This window comes from Oryzias latipes, chromosome 14 (assembly GCF_053564925.1).
Source record: "Oryzias latipes strain Hd-rR chromosome 14, Olatipes_Hd-rR_3.1".
NCBI classification, from domain to species: domain Eukaryota; kingdom Metazoa; phylum Chordata; class Actinopteri; order Beloniformes; family Adrianichthyidae; genus Oryzias; species Oryzias latipes.
The window spans coordinates 2,519,612-2,542,821 of record NC_136250.1 but is presented as its reverse complement, the minus strand read 5'-3'; the positions used below and the strand labels follow the sequence as shown (position 1 = coordinate 2,542,821).

The 23,210-nt window shown below is 52.0% G+C and overlaps 1 protein-coding gene across 8 annotated transcripts in view; it reads right to left on the bottom strand.

Annotated features, from left to right (window-relative positions):
• arhgap32b (Rho GTPase activating protein 32b) overlaps positions 1-23,210 on the bottom strand; it is a 73,375-nt gene that overhangs the window by 7,321 nt on the left and 42,844 nt on the right. For 3 of the 8 annotated variants that reach the window (XM_023962139.2, XM_023962140.2, XM_023962143.2), the window contains 19 exons: positions 19,871-19,957; positions 18,483-18,620; positions 15,771-15,863; positions 15,391-15,513; positions 15,217-15,294; positions 14,898-14,979; positions 13,930-13,980; positions 13,505-13,579; positions 7,988-8,137; positions 7,350-7,452; positions 6,869-7,013; positions 6,434-6,516; positions 3,380-3,487; positions 3,161-3,306; positions 2,881-3,082; positions 2,529-2,674; positions 1,598-1,672; positions 767-1,519; positions 104-564 (listed from right to left, as the gene is read on the bottom strand). In XM_023962139.2, the coding sequence (XP_023817907.1) occupies positions 104-564; positions 767-1,519; positions 1,598-1,672; positions 2,529-2,674; positions 2,881-3,082; positions 3,161-3,306; positions 3,380-3,487; positions 6,434-6,516; positions 6,869-7,013; positions 7,350-7,452; positions 7,988-8,137; positions 13,505-13,579; positions 13,930-13,980; positions 14,898-14,979; positions 15,217-15,294; positions 15,391-15,513; positions 15,771-15,863; positions 18,483-18,620; positions 19,871-19,957 (3,099 nt within the window). Of the gene's footprint in view, positions 1-103; positions 565-766; positions 1,520-1,597; positions 1,673-2,528; positions 2,675-2,880; positions 3,083-3,160; positions 3,307-3,379; positions 3,488-6,433; positions 6,517-6,868; positions 7,014-7,349; positions 7,453-7,987; positions 8,138-13,504; positions 13,580-13,929; positions 13,981-14,897; positions 14,980-15,216; positions 15,295-15,390; positions 15,514-15,770; positions 15,864-18,482; positions 18,621-19,870; positions 19,958-21,756; positions 22,124-23,210 lie in introns of those variants that run through there. The other 5 variants (XM_023962145.2, XM_078931071.1, XM_023962141.2 and 2 more) reach the window with 5 other exon arrangements.

Genomic DNA, 23,210 nt, shown 5'->3' with positions numbered 1-23,210 from the left:
CTGTCCATTCTTTTTACAGTCTTCATGGCTAAATATGAATTGGTTCTGATTCTACATCATTAGGTCTGGATGGAGTTCTGAAGTTCAGAGAAAAGCTCTTTACCTCAGGAATGGGCGGGGCCAACCCTGTGATGATGGGAGTGGCTTCCAGGTCTAGTCCTGGGACGGTCTGCTGGCTCTCTGGGCTCGTCTTGGCCGGAGAGGTCCGGCTGGCTGTTGTGGACACTGCTGGGGGGTTCAAGGGGGTGAATTCAGCCTCTGGCTGGCGTTGAGGCTCGGCTGCTGGCCTGCTGGGCTTCTCTGGTTTGACTGGAAGACTTGGAGCGGGGCAGTGGAACGAAGCGGGAGCCGCCGTGCTGATGGGAGGGGGGACAGACTCCTCCTGTGGCTGCAGAGGGGACACGGGTGGGGGGGCCTCCGAGGACCGGGGCCGACTGCAGACCAGCTGAGTCGATTCAGCAGAGGCCAGGGACAACATGAGGGCAGGATTTTTAGGAGGGGGAGGAGCTACAGGGCTGAGAGAGCAGGAGGGGGGGTCCGTGGCAGAGTCTGGAGGTAGGACTCCTATCAGGAACACAAAAACAAGACGGGATGTGCAGATGAGCAACAAGCAGACAGAGGGTTACAGTGCGTGCAGACAGCCACAGGGGGGCAGCAAACGTCCCGGTTCTGTGAGACCCGGAGAAACCGTTTTGGAGAGACGCCACAGAAACGATTAGAAACGTATCAGAAACAGGTCTGCGTGGTGAGTGGGGGTGTGACGTACCTCGCTGTTCCTGCCTGCTGGCGGCCGGCGGCGGTGCGTCCTCATCTCTGCCGTCCGCCGACTCAAAGGCCGCCAGCTTGGCCTGCAGCTCCACCTGGAAGGCTTCGCTCAGCGACGGCTCGGCCCCCTTCAGCAGCAGGCTGCCCGCCACAGGGGGCGGGTCTCTGAGCGCAGACAGCTGTGAAGACGTGGAAGGTTCAGCTGGACCCCTGTCAGGCGTCTCTGAAGAGGGGGGCACTGAGAGGGCAAATGAGGTCAAACTGGGGGCCTTTGAACATTTGATGGGAGAGACGGCCTGTGTGGGTTTCTCCGTGTAGGAAAAGGAGGATGTCAGCCTCCTGCTCTCCGTCTTCTCCCCTTCAGAGCGGCTGCTGAGGGGGGGCGCAGACAGCACGTTGGAGCTGCTGATGCTGCCGGGGCTCCTCTTGGTGGGGAGGCCCTCAGCGGCAGGCGAGTCGTCGGCGGGGAAGGCGAAGGAGCTGTCGGGGCCGCTGCACTGGAAGGACATGGGGTCAAAGTCCAGGGACGCCATGCCGATGTCTGGCGGGCTGAGGTCCACGTCTTCGCCAGCGGAGCGCGGCGGCGAGATGAGGGCCGGCACACAGATGGGCCCGTCGTCGCTGTCCTCGGCGGCGTCCGTGTGATCGTAGGAGTTGTAGTGCTGCTGGCTGTCCAGCAGCTCGCCATTAAAGGACGCTGACAGGGCGTCGCTGCTGGAGCGTGGCCGGCGAGGACGAAACACCTTAGACTCCCCTGAAAAAGGGCGGGGCAATCAGGAACAACGTTTCCTCTGTGCTTGAGGGGGGGCACTGCTGTTCAGAGCAAACCTACCTTCAACGTTGTGCAGAGAACTCAGGGACTCCTCACTTTTGGCTGACCTGAGCGTCACCGTGTCTCCTCTGCCTCCTGAACACAACACGGATCAGACAGAACTTACTCAACATCCCATCATGCAACACTCACTGCAGCTTTTCTTCCAATCTGCTTCATTCTGCAGGAAGAAAAACCCCAGACCAATGAAGACTGTGAAGCTTTTTCTTTGTCGGTGAGCAAACACAAACTCCTGACTTGGTTTGCTTCTGCAAAGATCTAACATGACTGAACCGTTACTCCATCCCATTTCTGGCTCGTCTCTTTGGTCGTGAAGATCCAGCTTCTGCTGATCAGATTGAGAACATCCGAATCTGGTGGATCTCCATCCTTCTGTCTATGATCTCCTTGTTTGTGGACGTGGGGGCAGCAGTCTCAGTAAGGAAGTCCAGGTCTTCTGGACATCTGTCCAGCCAGACTTAATGTCTATATATGGGAATATATATTTGTTCCCAAAGGCATTTTGCTCCAAAATGTCATCGGAAATGAGACAGAAACTGATGCGTTTACTTTGTCTGTTCTTTTTCTCCAAGCAGAAACTCTTTCTTTTGCTGATGATGCAGCCGTATTTCTTTTAGTTGGACGTATAATCTTCATACACCGTCATTAAAATCTCTGATTCCGTCTCACTGAAGTATAGCGCTCTCTTTTTTTCTCCACTTTTAGTGTTACTTAACTGAGAGTTCAGGGTTAACGTCCGGGTAAGTTAACCTTGCTTTCTGGAAGCCCCCTCTGTCCCTCACATTAAAATGTTTGTACTGCCCCACAGTTAAGATGATGCCATCTTCCACCCAAACATCAGGATTCTAACAAACGTGAGCAGAGCTAACTCTCTGCAGAGGCACTGACTCCCGTCTCCGCTGAAGAAGGTTGTGCTGCAGCCAGGACTCACCTGCCAGTGCCATGGCCTTCAGCTCGGTGGGCTCACTGGGGTTGCGCTGCAGTTTGCGCTTTGACATGGAGGAGGACTTGCCCAGGTTGAAGAAGGAGCGCCAGCTCCCCACAGGAGACTTCTTGGATTTGACAGGAGGCCTTTTCCTTTGAACACAAAGCAGCTTTTTGAACCGGTCCAGATTCCACAGAGAAGTTCTCCGCTTTTGGGTCAAATAAAACACGGGTGAAACTCTGCAGGCTAAAACTCCAGCATGGGGGGGGGGTATCCAGCCCAATGCAGCAGGGGGGTCTGTGAACACACCCAAGTGCTTTCAACACAAAACCGGGCTGTAAGAAGCTGAAGGACCAACCTCTCCGTGGGGAACTCGATGACGGTGTGAAACTTGCCCTGCAGGGCAGCGGGACCCTCCCCCACCTCGATGTACTTGCTGTCTTCGGTGACGGGGGAGTTGATCTGAGCCTGGGTCCTGGCCTGGGCCTCCTCCAGGCTCAGCAGCTTGGTGGAGGGAGACGACACCAGCAGCGACTTGGGCCGGGACAGAGAGTTGTGACCTGGAGGGAGGGTGGAGCTGGTGAAGGTGGAGCTCACATGGATGGAGGGGTGCAGCAGGACCCCCCCCCCCCCCGTACCTGTGCCTTCTCTGATCAGGGAGCTGAGCTTTGTGCTGAAGAGCACATCCACGTGGTTGAGGATGAACTCCACCACCACAGACTGGATCCGGACCTCCATGAAGGCGGCCGTGCCACTGAAGCAGGCAGACTCGATCTGTTTGGACCTGAGACAGAAACCAGAGGATGACCCCCCCTCGTCTGAAACCATGCCATGTTTGGAACAGGAAAACGCCTCACCTCAGTAGGTTGGGCGCCCAGACGATGGCCAGGTTCTTGGTGTGCATGTTTGTGACGTAGCTGAAGGCTGCCAAGTGGGACAGGTGTCTCATCAGGAACTCCAGAGTCCTGAGAAGCAGAAGGGAAGAAGGATTCACAGAGCAGCCGCCACGCTCCTACCTGTGCAGTCAATCGCTGCAGCATCACACAACCTGTGCTGGCTGACTGTAAATATCAAGACATGTTGTTGGAATTCCTGCCTGAAGCTTAACCCTATTTGTTACTTTCAAATGACCATTTGCACACCGCGAAGCTTGTGACATCACAACCCTGGAGGCTGGGCTTATCTTCCAACACTCAGTGAATGAATTAAAGGGCCTATGTCATAAAGAGTCATGTTTTTGAGCTTTGAAGTGTATTTTGATGTTCATTCCTCACTAGAAACAACCTCAAAGTGGTATTCTGATCCATTCACATATTTCTGAGTGTAAAGAGAGTCTGTGCTGTCAGCCCTGCCTAACACACACACACACCCACACACCCCCCCCCCACCCCACACACACACACACACACTTTGTCCATGGAGCTAGCAGTGATCATGTTTCCTATTAAATGATCAACATGCACGTCCATCTTTGTTAAAGTAAGGTTGTTGTTCGTTTTCATGGGTAAAACGCAGACAAAGTTTCAAAGACTGAAACTGACGCAGAGGAGGCAGAACTGTCTGGAAATGCTGTTAAACTTTTTAAAATATTTATATTTTACATTTTTGATATTGAATTACAAGGTTTACAATCTGGAAACAAACGTAAACATAAATCAAATAACTGTTGGCCACATACAGGAAGTGACGTCATATTTGCGTGTGCGCAGACTGATGGGGTACCGACATTAGCATCTACTGAGGCTTTTGGGGCTGAATTGGAGCTTAGCTCATATTTTAGCAGTATGCTAACTCATTCAGCTAAATTAGCATACTGAGGTTTTTTGAGGCCAATTTAGAGCTAAGCTAATATTTTAACAACACAAAGATTGTGTCCGAATTCCTTTACTACTCACTACATAGTGCACTACATAGTGCACCAGGGATGTGTGCTGAGCCCCCTCCTCTTTACCCTGCTGACCCACAACTGCGCCCCGACACACAGCTCCAACATTTACGTTAAATTTGCCGACGACACCACAGTGGTGGGTCTCATCAGGAGCGGAGATGAGACAAACTACAGGAGTGAGGTGAGCCACCTGGCTGGTTGGTGCAGAGACCATAATCTCCTCCTGAACGTGGAGAAGACGAAGGAGATGGTGGTGGACTTCAGGAGAGGCCACACTCAGCATGCTCCTCTGACCATCAACAACACTACGGTGGAAAGAGTGAGCAGCACTAAGTTCCTGGGTGTGCACATCACAGAAAACCTCTCCTGGTCCGAGAACATGGCATCACTAGCTGGGAAATCACAGCAGCGTCTCTACTTCCTCCGTAAACTCAAGAAAGCAAAAGTCCCTCCCCCCATCATGCACACGTTCTACAGAGGCGCTGTGGAGAGCATCCTCACCAGCTGCATCACGGTGTGGTATGGCGCCTGCAACGCGTCCTGCCGGAAGTCCCTCCAACGCATCGTGAGGGCAGCTGAGAGGATCATCGGTGCCCCCCTCCCCTCCCTTCAGGACATCTACAACACCCGCCTGACCCGAAAAGCCCTCTGCATTGCAGCTGACCCCACCCATCCATCCAACAGCTCCTTCAGTCTGCTTCCATCTGGGAGAAGACTACGCAGTCTTCAGGCCAGGACCAGCAGACTCAGAGACAGTTTTCTCCTCCAGGCTGTCAGGAAGCTGAACTCTCTCCCAGCCCTGCCCCCCCTCCCCTCCTGCTGCCCTGTTGCCCTCCTGCTCTGCTGAACTCTGACACACATACGTCACCTACCTCATCAGCACTGACTGCACCTTCCACCAGTCCTCTAGTGCCGTTAAAAAACTAAGTAACTGTACTTCAGTCACTTTATTCTCTCCTCATTGTTTTACTTTTATTTTTTTTATACTATTTATATTTAGGCCTCTACTACTATTTATAGTTGTTTATTGTGCAATTTGAAGGTGTCTCCCCGTTTAAACTGAAGATGAAGAGAAAACGCAATTTCAATTTCTATGTATGTGTCAACATTGTAGATCTTGACAAATAAAGTTACTTGACTTTATAGAGCGTTCGCCATTTTTTAAGGCTGTCCGCATCTACAATCCAAAATCGACTGCTATAGAAATTTCCCAGGAGTCTCTGTGAAAAACCAGCGTGCATGGATGCTCACTAGATCTGCGGATTTAGACAGCAATCAATTTTAGCCAAAAAATGTTTTTTTTTTTTATAAACTATCAACGTTTTTAATCTTCAGAAGACTTTGTACTCATAAATAATCGTTGCAAAACGCTCATTTTAATTCGATTTTAACTTTGTGAAATCGATGATGTCATCATATCCGTGGTGAGCACGGTGTCTGGACTGCTTTTAAATTCAGGGCAGTAGATAGCGCTGCGCTGGTTTTAGTAGAGTTTAGGGTGGGAATTCCGACACAGCTTAAGTGTCTCGGTAAAATTGGCACATATTGAGGATTTTTTAGAACATTTTTGAAAACTTTAGGCAAACTTCCACACTCTATCATCATTTTGCAAATAGCTTTTGCATTTTCAGCAAATCCCGTTCGGACTTAAAGGAAATTGCTTCAGCATCTTCAGCGACCACATTATAGCAGATAATGGAACTTTTTTGTTTTCTTGAGGTTCCAGCTGCTTTGAGATCAACTAACTCCTGCCGTGTTGTTTGAGGAGGATTTCTCTCTGTTCAGGTGACAGATTGATTGGGGGAGTCTAACTGGTCTGTGTGAACCAGAACTCTGCATCACATGGTCCTCTGGGTTCTGCTTCCTGAGCAGATCTCAGCGGAAACATGATCAGGATGGTTCTGCTCAGAGGGTCTGCAGGGACCAAGCCCTGCTCACACCCTTCAATCATTTCTTTCTGTGCACGTCAAAGTCTACATTTCCCAGAATCCAACACACGCAGCGGCAGTGCCCTTGCACTGACCTGTAATGAGGGGGGGGGAGCTGCTGGATGACATCATGGATTTTGATGAGCCTCTCCTCGTCTGTTGCCGCGGACACCGCCTCCTGTCCCATGAAAACAAACACAGACGGATCAAGACTGAATCAAAACGAAGCCCGCTGCTGCACTGAGGTTCCAGCCATTAGGCTCCGCCTCCTTCCTGCTGCCTTAGCAACCAGGAAACATTTACTGCACCCTCAGGGACGTCCGTGCACGGAGGCTTTTCTCCGGGCTGCAGAGCAACTGGCGGGTCGGTTCTAACAGAGCTGTGAGAGAGTCGATCATTTACAGGAAATACGAGAAGAGGATGATGAGGGATGATTAGGGTAAATCTGGGGAATCTCCACTAAAAAGCGAGCTGCAGGATGCATGAGCACATGAAAACACTAGGTGTGGAGGAGCAAAAGCTTCACCTACAGAGAATTTCTCATAGAGCTGGTAGGTGAGGAGGGGGTTTGGCAGCTCTCTGAAGTACAGCTTACACAGGGAGCCCACACAGTGGATGTCCTGGATGTACACGTCTTTGGTCAGGTCGGGGATCTGCTCCGAGTCGAACTCGTGCCTGACGGGGGAGAGCGGGCAGAGCCACCATTACACACTTCTCAGCGTGTGGAGCTGCATTTGACACAAAGACCACTCTTCTTCCTCAGAGCAAAGTTTCAAAGACAAAAGTCTGGGATCTGGAAAAACCCCAACATCAACGCCATTTCCAGTCAAATGACATCATTACACAGTGACTCCACATTTCACCGCCTGCCTTTAGAAAGTGCAGCCTCAATATGGTAAATGTTTAACAACTAAACTGTGTTCGCAGAACAAACAATCATTCTGTAGTTCTAGGTTCTGGTGGGATCCAGGTCTTCATCTGCCGGACCCCAGTCTGCTGAGGCGTCCTCACCGCAGCTTCTGGATGTTCGAGGCGATCCCAGACAGGCGGTAGATGCCGTCCACCACGCCGTGCTTCTCGATGAACTCCGTGCAGCTCTTGAGGACCTGGGGCACTGCCGAGGCAAACACAAGCGGGTCAGAAGCATTTCAGGAGGAACGTGTGCGTCAGAGCTGGAGGGGGCGGCACTGACTGTCACGACAGAAACACGTCTACCTGCTTTAACGTTCAGCAGAAATAAGGAGATGCAGAAACGGGTTTAACTCTGGTTCTAAAGGGTTCCTCTCTTTTCTGTTCTACAAACACTTTCAAAGAGAATAATGGAGTTTAAAACTTTGTTTTATTTGAAAAATAAAGCAGGTCCTCTTTGTGCTGCAGTTTTTATCATGTCTAGAGAGGAAATAGAAATGAGTTGACTCGTTCCAAACGGAGCAGACAGGAATCTGAGCATCTCTACTGCAGGCAGATCACCTGAGCTGCTGCTGTCAGAAACCATGAGGAACACCTGGACGCTGAGGAAGGAGGACATTTCTGAGGATACTGGAAGTCCTATAACACTCCAGACTCCATCAGACTCATGAGAACATCGTCTCTGTTCTCCAGAGGGACATGTTGTCCTGCTGAGGAGGGGGGGGACAACACGGACTCACCATCGTGTCCCGAGTTCAGGAGGTGCTCTCCCAGGTCGCAGCCGAACACCCTCTCCCTGAGGATGCCCCTCTGCTTCAGCTTCTGCTTGGAGGGCCTGGACTTCATGAAGGAGCGCAAGAAGGTGATCAGCTTCCCGTGTTTTTTAGATACTGGGGGGGCAGAAGGTGTAGATATGTCAGAGTTCTCAAAGATCCATCTCTGTCTGCAATGAAGGTCCAGAGTATCTGATCCAGCTGAACTCTGCAAAGTCCTGCTCTGTGCACTGAAACCTCCAACAGCAAAATAAAAGCTTGTCTAAAAGTCATCCAAAACTACATTCTAGCAGGTGAAAACTCTTCATCTGGACTTCCTCGGTGCGTTCAGGTGCACCTCTGATAACACATGTTCTGGACCTGTCAGGATGAATTGATATCAATCAGAGCCTCCACATCCAGACTTTCAGCACAGCCGCTGGAGGACAGAGACCTTCAGCTAAGACGAAGCTCCCTGTTGAACTTCCTGTTTCAGCCATGATGCCGACAACAGCTTTGTCAGTTAGTGAGGTTTAGCTGTGAGGCGTTTGTGTTTGCAGATCATTTACCTGCTGGTTTGCAGTCAGTGAGCATTTATGACGGCTGGGAGGGAGTGGAGTGTGACCGACTTTCGGTCACTGAGTCCCACCCCAACCATCCGTTTTCAAAGCGTTCCCAGTCTTTGGACTAGGATTAAGACGATTTTAGCCAGAATCCAAAAACCTGCCGTTTTCTGGGACATAGTTTCTGTTGGTGTGGAGCAACCCCACTTTCCATCACCCCTAACTGAGAGCTCTCTGTTTACATTCTCTCCTACCAGCTTCCAGCCCCTCACGCCCAGAACCTAACATTAGCGGTGCATCAATAAGGTTGAGGAATGTTGCAGTCATCCAGTTCTGATCCAGATTCCAGCTCAGACCAGGAAAACAAAGACCTTCATGGATCTATTGGTCTGACAGTGGATGATCAGAATGGAGCAGAGACACCCAGCATATTTTCTCACAAAAAGTCTTTTTCCTTTCTGCTCCTAATTCCAAACAATTCAAAAAGAAAACGTTCAGAAAAACAATTTAATTTTCTACATATACTGTACAATATGACATATTTTCAGTTTCATACTTTTTTGTTATGTATATAATTCCACATGTGTTAATTCATAGTTTTGATGCCTTCAGTGTGAATCTACACTTTTCATAGTCATGAAAATAAAGAAAACTCTTTAAATGAGAAGGTGTGTCCAAAATTTTGGTCTGTACTGTACTGTGTGTGTGTATATATGAGAAAAATCATGAGAAAAATGCAACAAGAACATGTTAAAAAAAAAAAAAAACAATTTTCATGGGAGTGAGTCTTTAAAGCAGCAAAATCCCAGCTGAACTGAAGGGGACGCAGATATTCAGACCTGTTAAACAAACAGTGGCTTTGAGTTTGGAGGCATCTTCCCTGCTCTGGATGTCAGACACTGGCTGACACCACTGCAGCTCCCCCAGTGGGAAAACAACAGAGCAGTGAGGAGCCGTCATGGCCCCCTCCTGCACAGAGGGGCTGCAGACGGAGCCGTCATGGCCCCCTCCTGCACAGAGGGGCTGCAGACGGAGCCGTCATGGCCCCCGCCTGCACAGAGGGGCTGCAGACGGAGCCGTCATGGCCTCGTCTGCACAGAGGGGCTGCAGACGGAGCCGTCATGGCCCCCGCCTGCACAGAGAGGCTGCAGACGGAGCCGTCATGGCCTCGTCTGCACAGAGGGGCTGCAGACGGAGCCGTCATGGCCCCCGCCTGCACAGAGGGGCTGCAGACGGAGCAGTCATGACCCCCGCCTGCACAGAGAGGCTGCAGACGGAGCCGTCATGGCCTCGTCTGCACAGAGGGGCTGCAGACGGATCCGTCATGGCCCCCGCCTGCACAGAGGGGCTGCAGACGGAGCAGTCATGACCCCCGCCTGCACAGAGGGGCTGCAGACGGAGCAGTCATGACCCCCGCCTGCACAGAGGGGCTGCAGACGGAGCAGTCATGACCCCCGCCTGCACAGAGGGGCTGCAGACGGAGCCGTCATGGCCTCGTCTGCACAGAGGGGCTGCATCTGTAAACGAGGGAGGGGGTCACACGGCCTTCAATGCATGCTGCACAACACCAGCTAGCTTCAGGTTCTGCTGGTTCTGAAGGGATCTCACACCAATCCAAATGTCTGTTCCTCCAGCTCCACGGTTTCCATGGAGACTCCATCTAAGGGGCGGGGCACAGACCTGCGGACAGGTGAGGGCCAGGTTCTGAGGGTTCCTGCCTTTCAGGATGAAGGCTTTGACCCTCTACCACATAACAATAAAGGAACCTATCGGTTTATTTCGGGTCAATTTAACTTCTTACACGTAAACAATCCCTCACCAGAGAAGGTGATTTCCTTGAATTAACCTCCTTTAGTGAAAGCAGCTGCAGTAACGAGTGAAGGTTATGTTACAGTGCGGGTCTCTGCAGCATCAGGCAGACAGACAGCAGCTCCGCTCCACCATGACGCAGAACATGAAGAGATCCGGGAAAAGTCCTGAAGCTCTGAGCGCCGCTGCTCCACCGACCTCCACCTGTTCCGGTGGTCCCGTTCCTGCCGTTTCTCACGCTTCCACCGGCAGCACGTGCTCTCAGTCAGAGCGAGTACGTTCAGAGAAAGAAAGGGCTTCCACTCACTCACAGCGTCAGATCCACAGACACGTTCACCCACGGAGGAGCACAGCTTCCCGTTACCGCCGCGACCCAAATCCAGACGTCACCGAGCGGCGGCCGCTCCTCTCCGTGTTCTGTGAGGACTGAGGCTCGGAGCGCGCGCGCCGCTCAGACCTTCGACTGTCTTCGTCACAGCTCGGCTCCGCTCGGAGTCTCGCGTCACCGCCTGGCTACCACGGTGCCTTCACGAACAGTCGTTAAGATGACGATTGCACTAAAACTTGACCAAGTTACCGTCTTAAAGCTGCGTTTTCCTCTAATGTTTAATGAACACAAACAGACGCTCCGTTCACGAACTCTGGTAAACCAAAACCTTCAACGTCCAGCCAGACTCTCCGTAAAACACAAATGTCCCACAGTACTTTAAGGCAGCAATGGAGATTGTTCTGATGCCACTTTAACCGAGAGAAGACCTTTGAACACACACGCGCGCACGCGCACACACACTCATTCAACGTTTCTTTGAATGTAAACATTCAGACTAAATGAAACCTGTCTAGAACCACAGATCAGTCATTGATCAGGTACAGGTCAGGTTTCTGGGCTCCTTTTGTTGTAATGTTTACATTACTGCTGCATCAATGTTACATTGTTTTATATCGAAGAACTTTCCATAAACTATTAAAGGTAAAAACTGCCTCAAACGTAAGACACAGTTCTAACAAAAGTCAAACTTTCCAAAGATGTTGTTGGTTGTTCTGCTTTGTGAGCTTTAGGAGTTCAGAGCGCAGCAGCAGGTGAGGAAGTGAACCCCCCCCCCCCCCCCCCCCCCCCCCCCGTCATGTCGTCTCCACTCACCCACACGCTTTGCTTTCTCTGGAACGGCTTGATTCAGTTCTTCAGACCAAACCCGACGACAGAAAGACAGAAAACAAGCAGGAAGCGTTCAATTCATGACCGGATGACTTCTTCCAAAGGAGGCTGCTTTGTTCTGGATAAGGATTTTTACTAAGATATTAATAATTTACTTTTGTTCTGGGAGCTGGAATGTTTATCACGCAGTTTAATGCAAAGTGTTTCCTTCAGGAGCAGAAGGAAACGCAGGAAAACCCACAACTGCATGATTCAGAGACGCGTGCGGCTGTTTCCACCAGAACCTTGTGAGTGTTGAGATGTGAGGATCTGAGCAGCATAAAGGAAGGGAAACCAGCAGCAGAACCGCAGCAGCAGCAGCAGCAGCTGTAGCAGCAGCAGAACTGCAGCAGAACTGCAGCAGCAGAACCGCAGCAGCAGCAGCAGCAGCAACAGAACAGCAGCAGCAGCAGCAGCAGCAGCAGCAGAGCAGCAGCAGCAGCAGCAGCAGCAGCTGTCACTCAGCTCAGAGGATGGAAGCAGCTCCAGGTTCCAGTTTCCCAGCATCCTCTCCTCCTCAGTGCTTCTACATGTCAGATGGACTGGATCAGTGAGGTTCTGATTTCAGCTTCGGCAGATTGGCACGTTGACAGTTTTCAGTTTAAAACTGAAGAATCAACACTAACTACAGTTCCAGAAAAGGAGCCAAAAACTCAAAGGTTGAGTTGGATTTCAAATGTAAGGATTTAGCACACGCCTTTGCCTTGGAACTTGGAGTTTTTTCAGCTTTTGTTTTAGTGGATGAGCAGTGAAACGTCTTCCAGACCAGCAGCTGAAGGGCCGGTACCACATGACCAGCAGGACATTTCTGTCCTCTGTGCTCACAGCTGCTCAGACCTCCTGAACATCACCAGCAGCTGCCTGCGCCTGAGCCGCAGTCATCCTGTTTAATGTCCAAACACACAAGGCAGCAGATCCCCCCCTGAGACTCAAACCCGGACACAGTCTCTGCCAAAATCCTTTTTGTGAGACAATGATCAGCTTTTTATCCAGAGCAGGCATCCCTTCATTCACGGAGGCTTTTACCAGATGTCTGCTTCAGTTCAGCCTGGACTTCAGCAGATCTGCATCCAGCAGAGGTTAGTGGGAAAAGAATGGATCTGCCAGAGCCAGGACAATTTCCAGCACTGTGTGGCTTCCTGCAGGAATTTGCTCTTTCAGTCGCCATGGAGAAGCAGACGGAGGCTCAAGCTCCTGCAGGACAAAGTTCGGCGCTCTGCAGATGGGTTTACAGGCCCCTCCATTGTAAAAGGATGAAATAAATCAAGGCCGGCGGGTCCTGGCACCACAGCGCTTCTGCAGCTGCTTTTCAGCTTCAGGCAAACAGACCCAAACAAAGCTGGCCCTCACAGACTGAAGCAGCAGAGCACTGCTGCAGGAACCGCCTCTGCACAGCTCTGCAGAGCTTCAGGGGCCAAGAGGGACCAGCCAACGCCAGGATGGGGGCTAGCTGTGTGCACCATCAACAAGCCTGAACCTCTTTAAAGACCCATTCCCATGAAAATGCTGCTTTGGAGGTGTTCTCGTAGCATTTCTCTCATGATGAACTCCTGCCACTGCGTCCCGGAAAACCACACATAAAAACAGCATAATCCTAATTGAAGACCACTGGGAACGCTTTGAAAAGAGATCAAAAGATGACTGGAGTGGGATTTGAAGGTTTTCGGATCAACAAATGCAGCACAGATACGTTACAACTGCTTCCTAAACTTCACAAACACAGCAGAACGCATGCTGGCTCAATGTTAACGTCAACGTAAGCAAACGAGTGTAAATCCATTAGAGAGGAAACATCATGCAGAGGGGGCTGAAAGTCCGCAGGGCCATGAATGCATCATGAGAGGGTTCATGTGCTCCTCTGCAGAGTGAGGAAGAGGCCAGAGGTCAGACAGAGGTCAGAGGAGGGGGAGGGGGGCACAGCAGAAGGCTTTTGTCTACCTGAACTCAGGTTGTAGTGGTTTAGCGGATCGGCCACCCATGAACTGTCCTGCATGACACTCTCCATCTCCAGGTCTGCATGCAGGGACAGACGGAGCAGGACATGGATGATGATGGATGATGGATGGAGGAAGAAGAGCAGGTCAAGTTACAGGAACACAGTAATGTGGGACTAACAGGTATATTGAGGAGGTTTTCGGTCAAAGGTGTAAAATGTTTTCTGGTAAAAAGTAACTTTCTGTTTTTCAAATGAAACATTTTCCTGCATGAAGCTGAAGTGACAGAAACGGACATGAAAGCACATTAATGCTGCTGATGCCGTTCCTGCTCCAGCCTCAACTCCACGGTGAGACGGAGGGACAGGAACAGGTGTGTGCAGGTGTGAGCGTGACAGCGGACGCTGAGGTGTGAATACCAACACGCACAGGGGGGGAAGAGGCTCCAGGAAGCAGGCTGCAGGCCCGGGCAGGGGGGCGCTGAGGCAGATGAGTTACACAGAAACAAATGAGTCAATCACATGCAAAGATTACACAACATCAGAGTGCAGTCACACACAGCAGCATCATGCCCCCCCCCCCACACACACAGCTGTGACAGTGCGTGTGTGGAGGGGGGGGCACTGCGCTGCAAAGGACACTCAGCAGGGGAGAGAAGAGCGAGTGATGATGCTTGGAGGAAGAGGAGGGTGAAGATGACCACATGTGGGCTCATCTTTAACTACAGCAGCTGTGTGTGGGGGGAGGGGGGCTGATGTCAGACCATCAGATGATTTGAGTCGTCGGCGTGAGCTGGGGGGCGTGTCCGAGCAGCAGGCTCCTAAAAGTCGTGCAGATTTGCTGTGCTGACTGGCAGAGAGAGAGCAGAGGGGCAGTAACTGATGAGGGACGCAGCCTGGAGAGGGAAGAGGGGGGCAGGACAGATTCATGTCTGCCCCATCCTCAGAAGCCCCGTGCCGTTGAGCAAGGCCCTTGATGCTAAAGCACTCCAGGAGCAGCTGACCCAAAGCTGCAGCTGCTTCCAGCCGGGAACCAACAGGTTCTGAAGGTGACCCAAACGGTCAGGTGTTTCTGGGAGGGACAGGAAGTGCGGGACATGGCCGTGCTTTTCCGGACAGGAACGCCACGCCCTCTCTGAGTACAGCTGAGACTAAAGCCAACCAAATTTCAAAGCGTGCGTCCGTCTGTCCCTGTTCCTTTGTGAAGCACAGGCCTTGTCAGAACAATCTGGATCCAAACGTTAACATGCTAAATGTTGAGCCGGGCTCGGGGGGAATCGGGTCTTCACAGAGAAAGTGACTGCTCTACACACAGAAACACACACAGTCTGCCAGAGACAGAGCGGCGGCCGGGTCAGGGCGCCACGCCCGGCCGTCCCACAGACAGACGGGCAGTACCTGCTTTTGGAACGGCGTTGGTCATGGACTGTGGCACTTTGTCGTTGATGACCTCCACACACTCGCTGGGGAAGAAGCCCACCTGGAGAGGAAGAGTCAACGCTGATGAGCCACTCAAGTCAAGTCTTTCCTTTGGAGTTGATGACGCACCCGTGTCTGATCTGTGTGCACCTGAGAAGGTCAGGTTCCTAACCTCACCTCACCGGATTGTTTTTTTCAGTTTTTTTCTCTTATTAGTAAAACAAACAAAAGTTTATAATTTGACACCAAAAGAAGGAAAATCCATTGGTTGTAAAGCAGAGAGGCGGTGTGTGATCACCTGGAAGCCATGTTTGCCCCTCCACCAAGTGGTGTCCTCCTTGGGGGGCATGTCAATCACAGACACGATGTCTCCAACCTGCAACAAGCAGCACAGAAAATGACTTACAGAGAGGAGAGCGACCTGTGGGGCAGTGGCCCTGTGCTGCAGTGTCCTTCAGGCACGTTTGATCACCTCAAAGGAGAGCTCGTCTGAGGCCTGAGCCGCGTAGCGCTTAATGACGTGAGCAGCAGCGATGGCCGGCACGTTGATGGAAGACTCCTCATGAACCAACAGGTGATTCCCTTTATTGTCAACCTGTGCGTGTGCAAACACACACACACACACACACACACAGCAGGAACAACATTAATTCATCCTCTAATCGATCTCTGGAAGACAGAAGTGACGACTTCTTTGCTTTTGAAGAGTAATAATTTCAGGACGGACGGGCAAACCTAAACTGACGATTTAAAGCTCCAATAAAAGTTTGTTTTCCTTCAAACTCGGCAAAAGTATCATCAGATACAAACCCAAAATAAAGTCCCTCGCATGTAAAGGAACACCCGCCTTACCTCCATCCAGGTGAGGGCCGGCCCACAGTTGATCTTGTTGTCAGCGATGGCCGAGAGGCGTGAGAGGTAAGCCAGCAGCATCTGGGAAACTGCCTGAGATGAAGAAAGCAGCAGTTAGAACAGAGACTGTCCGTCTGAGACTGGGACGTCTGCAGACGGGGCTCCTTGGTTTCTGCCTCATGGGTCTGAAGCAGCTGAACACACAGGCCGGAGGAAGACATCAAGTTTTCTGATGCTCACAAGACACATTTCCACAAGTTAGATTATATTCAGACAAAAGCAGCAGATGTGATTTCCTCTCAGTGCAGCTGTTTTAGTATTGCAGTTCAGTTTCCTATCAATGAATCCACGAGTCACAACATGGTTCACGTCCTCTGCAGCCGTGACTTCATGCTCACAACACGTCTGATTTCTGCTTTAAACTCTCTTTTCTGCAAATAACTTTAGGATGAGTCACTTTTACAGCTTTCCAAGGAAATGATCGAACCAAAATAAAGAAACTCAGCTCATGTGAGAGGATGAGAGGAAGAGAGGGTGAGAGGATGAGAGGGTGAGAGGGTGAGAGGATGAGAGGGTGAGAGGAAGAGAGGGTGAGAGGATGAGAGGATGAGAGGGTGAGAGGATGAGAGGATGAGAGGGTGAGAGGGTGAGAGGAAGAGAGGGTGAGAGGAAGAGAGGGTGAGAGGGAGAGAGGATGAGAGGGTGAGAGGAAGAGAGGGTGAGAGGATGAGAGGGTGAGAGGAAGAGAGGGTGAGAGGGTGAGAGGATGAGAGGGAGAGAGGATGAGAGGAAGAGAGGGTGAGAGGATGAGAGGAAGAGAGGGTGAGAGGATGAGAGGGTGAGAGGAAGAGAGGGTGAGAGGGTGAGAGGATGAGAGGATGAGAGGGAGAGAGGATGAGAGGGTGAGAGGAAGAGAGGGTGAGAGGGTGAGAGGATGAGAGGGTGAGAGGGTGAGAGGATGAGAGGGTGAGAGGAAGAGAGGGTGAGAGGGTGAGAGGATGAGAGGGTGAGAGGAAGAGAGGGTGAGAGGATGAGAGGGTGAGAGGATGAGAAGGTGAGAGGAAGAGACGGTGAGAGGGTGAGAGGATGAGAGGGTGAGAGGAAGAGAGGGTGAGAGGGTGAGAGGGTGAGAGGATGAGAGGGTGAGAGGAAGAGAGGGTGAGAGGACGAGAGGGTGAGAGGACGAGAGGGTGAGAGGGAGAGAGGATGAGAGGATGAGAGGGTGAGAGGAATTGAGGGTGAGAGGGTGAGAGGATGAGAGGGAGAGAGGATGAGAGGGTGAGAGGAAGAGAGGGTGAGAGGGTGAGAGTGTGAGAGGAAGAGAGGAAGAGAGGAAGAGAGGGTGAGAGGGTGAAAGGATGAGAGGGTGAGAGGGTGAGAGGATGAGAGGGTGAGAGGATGAGAGGGTGAGAGGATGAGAGGGTGAGAGGATGAGAGGGTGAGAGGAAGAGAGGGTGAGAGGGTGAGAGGATGAGAGGATGAGAGGGTGAGAGGAAGAGAGGATGAGAGGGTGAGAGAAAGAGAGGGTGAGAGGATGAGAGGGTGAGAGGAAGAGAGGGTGAGAGGGTGAGAGGATGAGAGGGTGAGAGGAAGAGAGGGTGAGAGGGTGAGAGGATGAGAGGGTGAGAGGAAGAGAGGGTGAGAGGATGAGAGGGTGAGAGGATGAGAAGGTGAGAGGAAGAGACGGTGAGAGGGTGAGAGGATGAGAGGGTGAGAGGAAGAGAGGGTGAGAGGGTGAGAGGGTGAGAGGATGAGAGGGTGAGAGGAAGAGAGGGTGAGAGGACGAGAGGGTGAGAGGGAGAGAGGATGAGAGGATGAGAGGGTGAGAGGAAGAGAGGGTGAGAGGAATTGAGGGTGAGAGGGTGAGAGGATGAGAGGGAGAGAGGATGAGAGGGTGAGAGGAAGAGAGGGTGAGAGGGTGAGAGTGTGAGAGGAAGAGAGGAAGAGAGGGTGAGAGGGTGAGAGGATGAGAGGGTGAGAGGGTGAGAGGATGAGAGGGTGAGAGGATGAGAGGGTGAGAGGATGAGAGGGTGAGAGGATGAGAGGGTGAGAGGAAGAGAGGGTGAGAGGGTGAGAGGATGAGAGGATGAGAGGGTGAGAGGAAGAGAGGATGAGAGGGTGAGAGGAAGAGAGGGTGAGAGGATGAGAGGGTGAGAGGAAGAGAGGGTGAGAGGATGAGAGGGTGAGAGGATGAGAGGGTGAGAGGAAGAGAGGGTGAGAGGGTGAGAGGGTGAGAGGATGAGAGGGAGAGAGGATGAGAGGATGAGAGGGTGAGAGGGTGAGAGGAAGAGAGGGTGAGAGGATGAGAGGGTGAGAGGATGAGAGGGTGAGAGGATGAGAGGGTGAGAGGAAGAGAGGGTGAGAGGAAGAGAGGGTGAGAGGGTGAGAGGATGAGAGGGTGAGAGGAAGAGAGGAAGAGAGGGTGAGAGGATGAGAGGGTGAGAGGGTGAGAGGATGAGAGGGTGAGAGGGTGAGAGGGTGAGAGGATGAGAGGGTGAGAGGGTGAGAGGATGAGAGGGTGAGAGGGTGAGAGGGTGAGAGGATGAGAGGGTGAGAGGATGAGAGGGTGAGAGGGGGAGAGGATGGGCTGCGACTAAAGATTCAGTTTTCCCAGCGTGGACCGAACAGGTCTATTGAAAACGGAGGAAACACATCTTTCCAGTGAGGAGGAAGTTGAGAAAGGCGGGTGCGAGCCTCGCCATGCGGCCTTGCCTCTGGCAGGTCGGTCAGGCTCTCCAGGCGGGGCAGCTCGGGCAGCTGCGAGAAGCGCCGGTCATAGATGCACAGATGCAAGTGCTTGTCCAGGACACGGAAATCCTCATAGCTGCGCTTCACCATCCAGCTGCGGCCCTGCAGAACACAGACAAGAAGGCAAGCCAGTGAGCAGAAAGAACGACAAACACGTCTGTCCTCGTTAAACACATTCACATGAAGGTTTTCAGGTGGAATGTTCCAGTGAGAGTCACAGCTTGTTCTTTTTCAGCCATCTTTAATGCAGTTCTTCTACCTGACCATCTTCAGAAGGCAGTCTGCGCCTGGATCAGGCCGCCTAAAGCTGAGCCAAACTCAAACTCATCCTTCCTCAGCGCTGAGCAGTGCTGTGACGGCACACAGTTTCTGCTCCATCTGTGCGGTTCCGCCATCATCTGTGGGGAAGCCTGCCCTGTTTTCAGAGGCAGCTCTGTCAGAAGGGCCTGCTGGAGACCCTCTGAAGATGGTTGGCTGCTGGGAGTGAGGTGAGGAGGGTCGGGCTGAAGGAAACCCCCAGCAGACCTCAGACAGCTACATTTCTGCAACATTTCACCCATTTTCTGGTTGTTGCTCAAATAGAATCTAGCAGAACCCTGAAATCTGGCTTTGAGTCTGGAAAGTTAGTCATATAAACAGGTTGTTCTGCGTCTCCACAAATAAATGTAGTGATGAAAAAGTTCCAAGCGTTTTTCTCCACTAAAGAAAAGTCAAAACCACACAAAGATGAAGTGTTGGAGGAAAAAGTCTGCTGCTCTGATCCGTCTGAACAGAGTCCAGGTCCCGTTCTGAGACCGCTGCGCTCCTTCCAGCGCCGCTTCTAAAGTGCTGCCCCACTTTCAGTTTCCCCGCCTTTCTGGGTTTGTGGCGTTCAGCACAGCGTCCAGCGCTAGAGCTCAGCCACGTGGTTTTTCCACACGGCTGTGGCAGGAGCCCCGCCGTTTCCAAGGACGTGGCTGCATACCTGCGTGGAGCGAAATGTGTTCAGAACGGGCCGCTCAGGATGAAGCTGCAGAGCAGCGGGTGGGGAGGGAAGCCCGCTGCAGCCGGAGGAACCGCATCCCTCTGAAGTTTGGGTTTGGCTTCAATCACAACAGATGAACAGAATGTTGCAGTTCGCCTTCTCAGCAGAACCATCAAGCTTCAAAAGTGTTGCTTTACTGGGGCAGTCCTGACAAACACAGCACCCCCCCAGCTCCCTTCCATTCAAACCAAGTCAGAGATGAGATGAGCCCAAACGGGGACCGGACCACCCTAAAGGGGCTGCAAACTGCTGATGTGGAAGATTACTGGAACACCTGACTGCTTGGAAACCCAACAGAAGCGAGCGCTGGAATCTTCGGCGGTCTTACCTGGCAGTAAATATGCACCAGGTACACCAGCTCTTTGGACTCGTGGCCATTCCTGGTCACCTCACACTGCTCGTCTCCCAGTGAGAGCTGAGGAAAGAGGAGAAACGTGCCAACCTTCAAACAACCTTTGCATTCTGCATTTGTCTTAGAAACCAGTGAGAGTAAAATGAGAAGAAGCAAGGCTCCACAGAAATCTGAGGTGCAGTGTGAAGTCACTGGAGGGGAACGTGCTGAGTGTTTGGAGAAGCTCCGTGTTTGTCAGTGTGCTCGCTGAGTGAGCCGCCTGTCAGAAGACATTTCATTGTGAGTGGAGCTGTGACGGTGTGGGATTTTTGATCACCGCGGTGATTAACCAGTAGGGGGCGCGGAGACCCCGGACGCAGGAGGGTAGCTTCTGTGCCTGTGGCCCCCCACCCCCACCCGCATGTGCCACATTTGACCTCACTGCCTCTCTGCCACAGGCCAGAAGGTCAGCCGTCATTACTGACTACCCTGAGGGGGGGGGGGCTGCCTTGCACCCACAAACACACCAATGATCAAGTAAAGAAAGAACAAAAGTCTCAATAATCCAACACAAACATTACTACAGCAGACAGACCAAGTGAACTCCCACAATGCACCTGGAACCACTGAAAGCCAGCTATGTCATTACACTGGACACCCCTTTAGTCGTATCTCTAAACAAACAAACAGACGCTGCATGAAAAAGTGCTGGAAGCGCTGATGTAACATGTTCCGGTTGAGTGGCGCTGTGAGGTCAGATGTTACCTTCTGTAACCCTCCATCTTTGGGGGAAACGTGCCGTGAGGCGGACAGCATGTGGTCATGTGATCAGTGCCGCCTCCCCGAAACCACGCCTCCTCGATTGTTTCTACTCAAAAACCAAACTGTGAGCTGTGAGGATGGATGATGGGAAGAGAAGCAAAAGGACCAGATAAACCTGGAGGAAACATCACTGAGAATGCTTCAGAAAATCCCTCATGTGTCTCCTCCCTCTGACCCCACAGACATCATCAGCAGCAGGACACCAGAAACCCATGGAAACAGGAAGACGGCTGAACCAGCACTGAAGTGAAGCAACTCATTTTCATGGACGTCTTCTTCAAAAACAGTTTGGTGTAAAAAGCTGCTGTGGTTCTTCCTCTGGTCAGGTTTTTTCTTTTTGCATAAATTCTGCAGGGATCAAAGTGATGAGGTCAAACAAGGACAGACGGAATCCCACATTCATCAGCCATTAAGACTGAAAAAGGAAAAAAAAGGTCTTCTGCGTGAGCTTTAGATCTGCAGACGCCAACGTTTCACAGGGAAACAGCAGGCCAAGCCCTTCACTTTACACAGGGAAGGACTGAAAACTTCCAGATATGTATTCACTTAACAACAGAGAAGTCCGGGGAGCCGTGGAAAGCGCTCCTGCCTCACAGTAAGAAGGCCGTTCCCGGCTGGTTGACCTGAACCAGAACATCAATGGGGGACCTTTCTGTGTGGAGTTTGCATGTTCTCCCTGTTCATGTGTGGGTTCTCCGGCTTCCTCCCACCGTCCAAAAACATGCTTCATAGGTTAATTGATTACTAAGTGTGATTGTGACCCTGCCACAGACTGGTGTCCTGTCCAGGATGTCCTCTGCCTTCCCCCACAAGTGGCTGGGATAGGCTCCAGCAGCCCCGTGACCCCGAAAGGGACAAAACAGGTTTAGAAGATGAATGAAGAAAAATCCCAACTTCAATCCAACATAAACCTTTTCTAATGGTTTAAGGAAACATCTGCAGCAGCTGCAGCCTCAAACATCTGCAGCAGCCTCAAACATCTGCAACAGCTGCAGCCTCAAACATCTGCAGCAGCTGCAGCCTCAAACATCTGCAGCAGCTGCAGCCTCAAACATACTTACAGGCTCTGCTCCACACTAAGCCCGCCTCCATGCCGGCCAGCCTCGGTCCTGCTCCAGCAGCGTCCTCTCCACCCAGCCCCGCTCAGCCTGCTCCCTCAACGCGAAATGTGAGGAGTCTTCTCTGGAGGGAGGGAGCAAGAAGAGGAAGAGGAGCAGCTGCAGAGGCCAAGTGAAGGATTCCTCAGTGGGACGGCTCTCTTCTTCATGTCTTCTTCGGCTCCTCAGTAAAGTCCACTCTGAGCCGCTCAGCCTCTTTTCTCCTGAGCACCAGAACGTGACAGCAGACGAACCAGGAAGGACAGAAATGGAGACCAGACTTTTCCTTCAAGGTTTGTTCTCCTGCGCTCCTCCTCTGTCTGTCAGGCTGGAATCCCCTCCCCCCTCTCCTCCTCCTCTCTCTGATTGGTGCATCCCAGACAAAGAAAGATGGAGGGAGCAAGCCGCCGAATAGAAGCAGAGAAAGGGGAGACAAAAGAAAGGGGGCTCCTCCCTTCCACATGTGCAGCCCCCTAAACTGCTCCCACAACCCCACCCCCACCCCATCTGACCACAGAAACATGTGAGCAGGAAGAAGCAGCGCCGGCAGAGCCAGACTGAAGACATGGAGAGAAGCTGAAGAGGGGAGGGGCTACGGACAGGAGACCACACCCACACCCATATACACACATGAACACACACACACATGAACATATGCACAAACACTAAAAAATGGGAGAGGCCATAGATTAGACCCCCCCCCCCCCCCCGCTCCTCCCAAACACACACACATGCATTCACAAATACACATGTGTGCACACACACACTTCCACACAGCAGTCAAATCCCACACGGATCTGTCTTTGGACTAAACAGGCAGACGTTCCACTGACCGCTGAACACTGTCCAGGGTTTACCGCGGAAAAAGCTGCAGGGGGGGCAAAGCGGCTGACACCCCCCAGAGTTCAGTTAAGGACAGTGAGAGTCCAGACACAGAGCCTACAAGACTGCTTACAAAAATAAAATATAATCTGGTGATGACCCAGTTCAGGCAACAGCCCCGCAGAGGACTGTGAGGGGAAAGAGTCAGAGGATATTTCAGCCCAGACCAGTACCAGCCGTTGGCAGTGGTACCCGCCAGCTGTGGGCCAGCCCATTGAAACCCCCCCCCTGCAGACCGGGACACTGTCGAAAAAAACTCAAAGGTTTGTTGGGAGCTACAGCTCAAGCCCCGGTCCAACTGAAGGAAAGGTGGGTCCACAGAGTCTCGGCAAAGAAATGCCCGATCAGAACGGCCCGATCAGGACGGCCCGATCAGGACGGCCCGATCAGGACGGCCCGATCAGGACGGCCCGATCAGAAAGGCCCGATCAGGACGGCCCGATCAGGACGGCCTCGATCAGGACGGCCCGATCAGGACGGCCCGATCAGGACGGCCCGATCAGGACGGCCCGATCAGAAAGGCCCGATCAGGACGG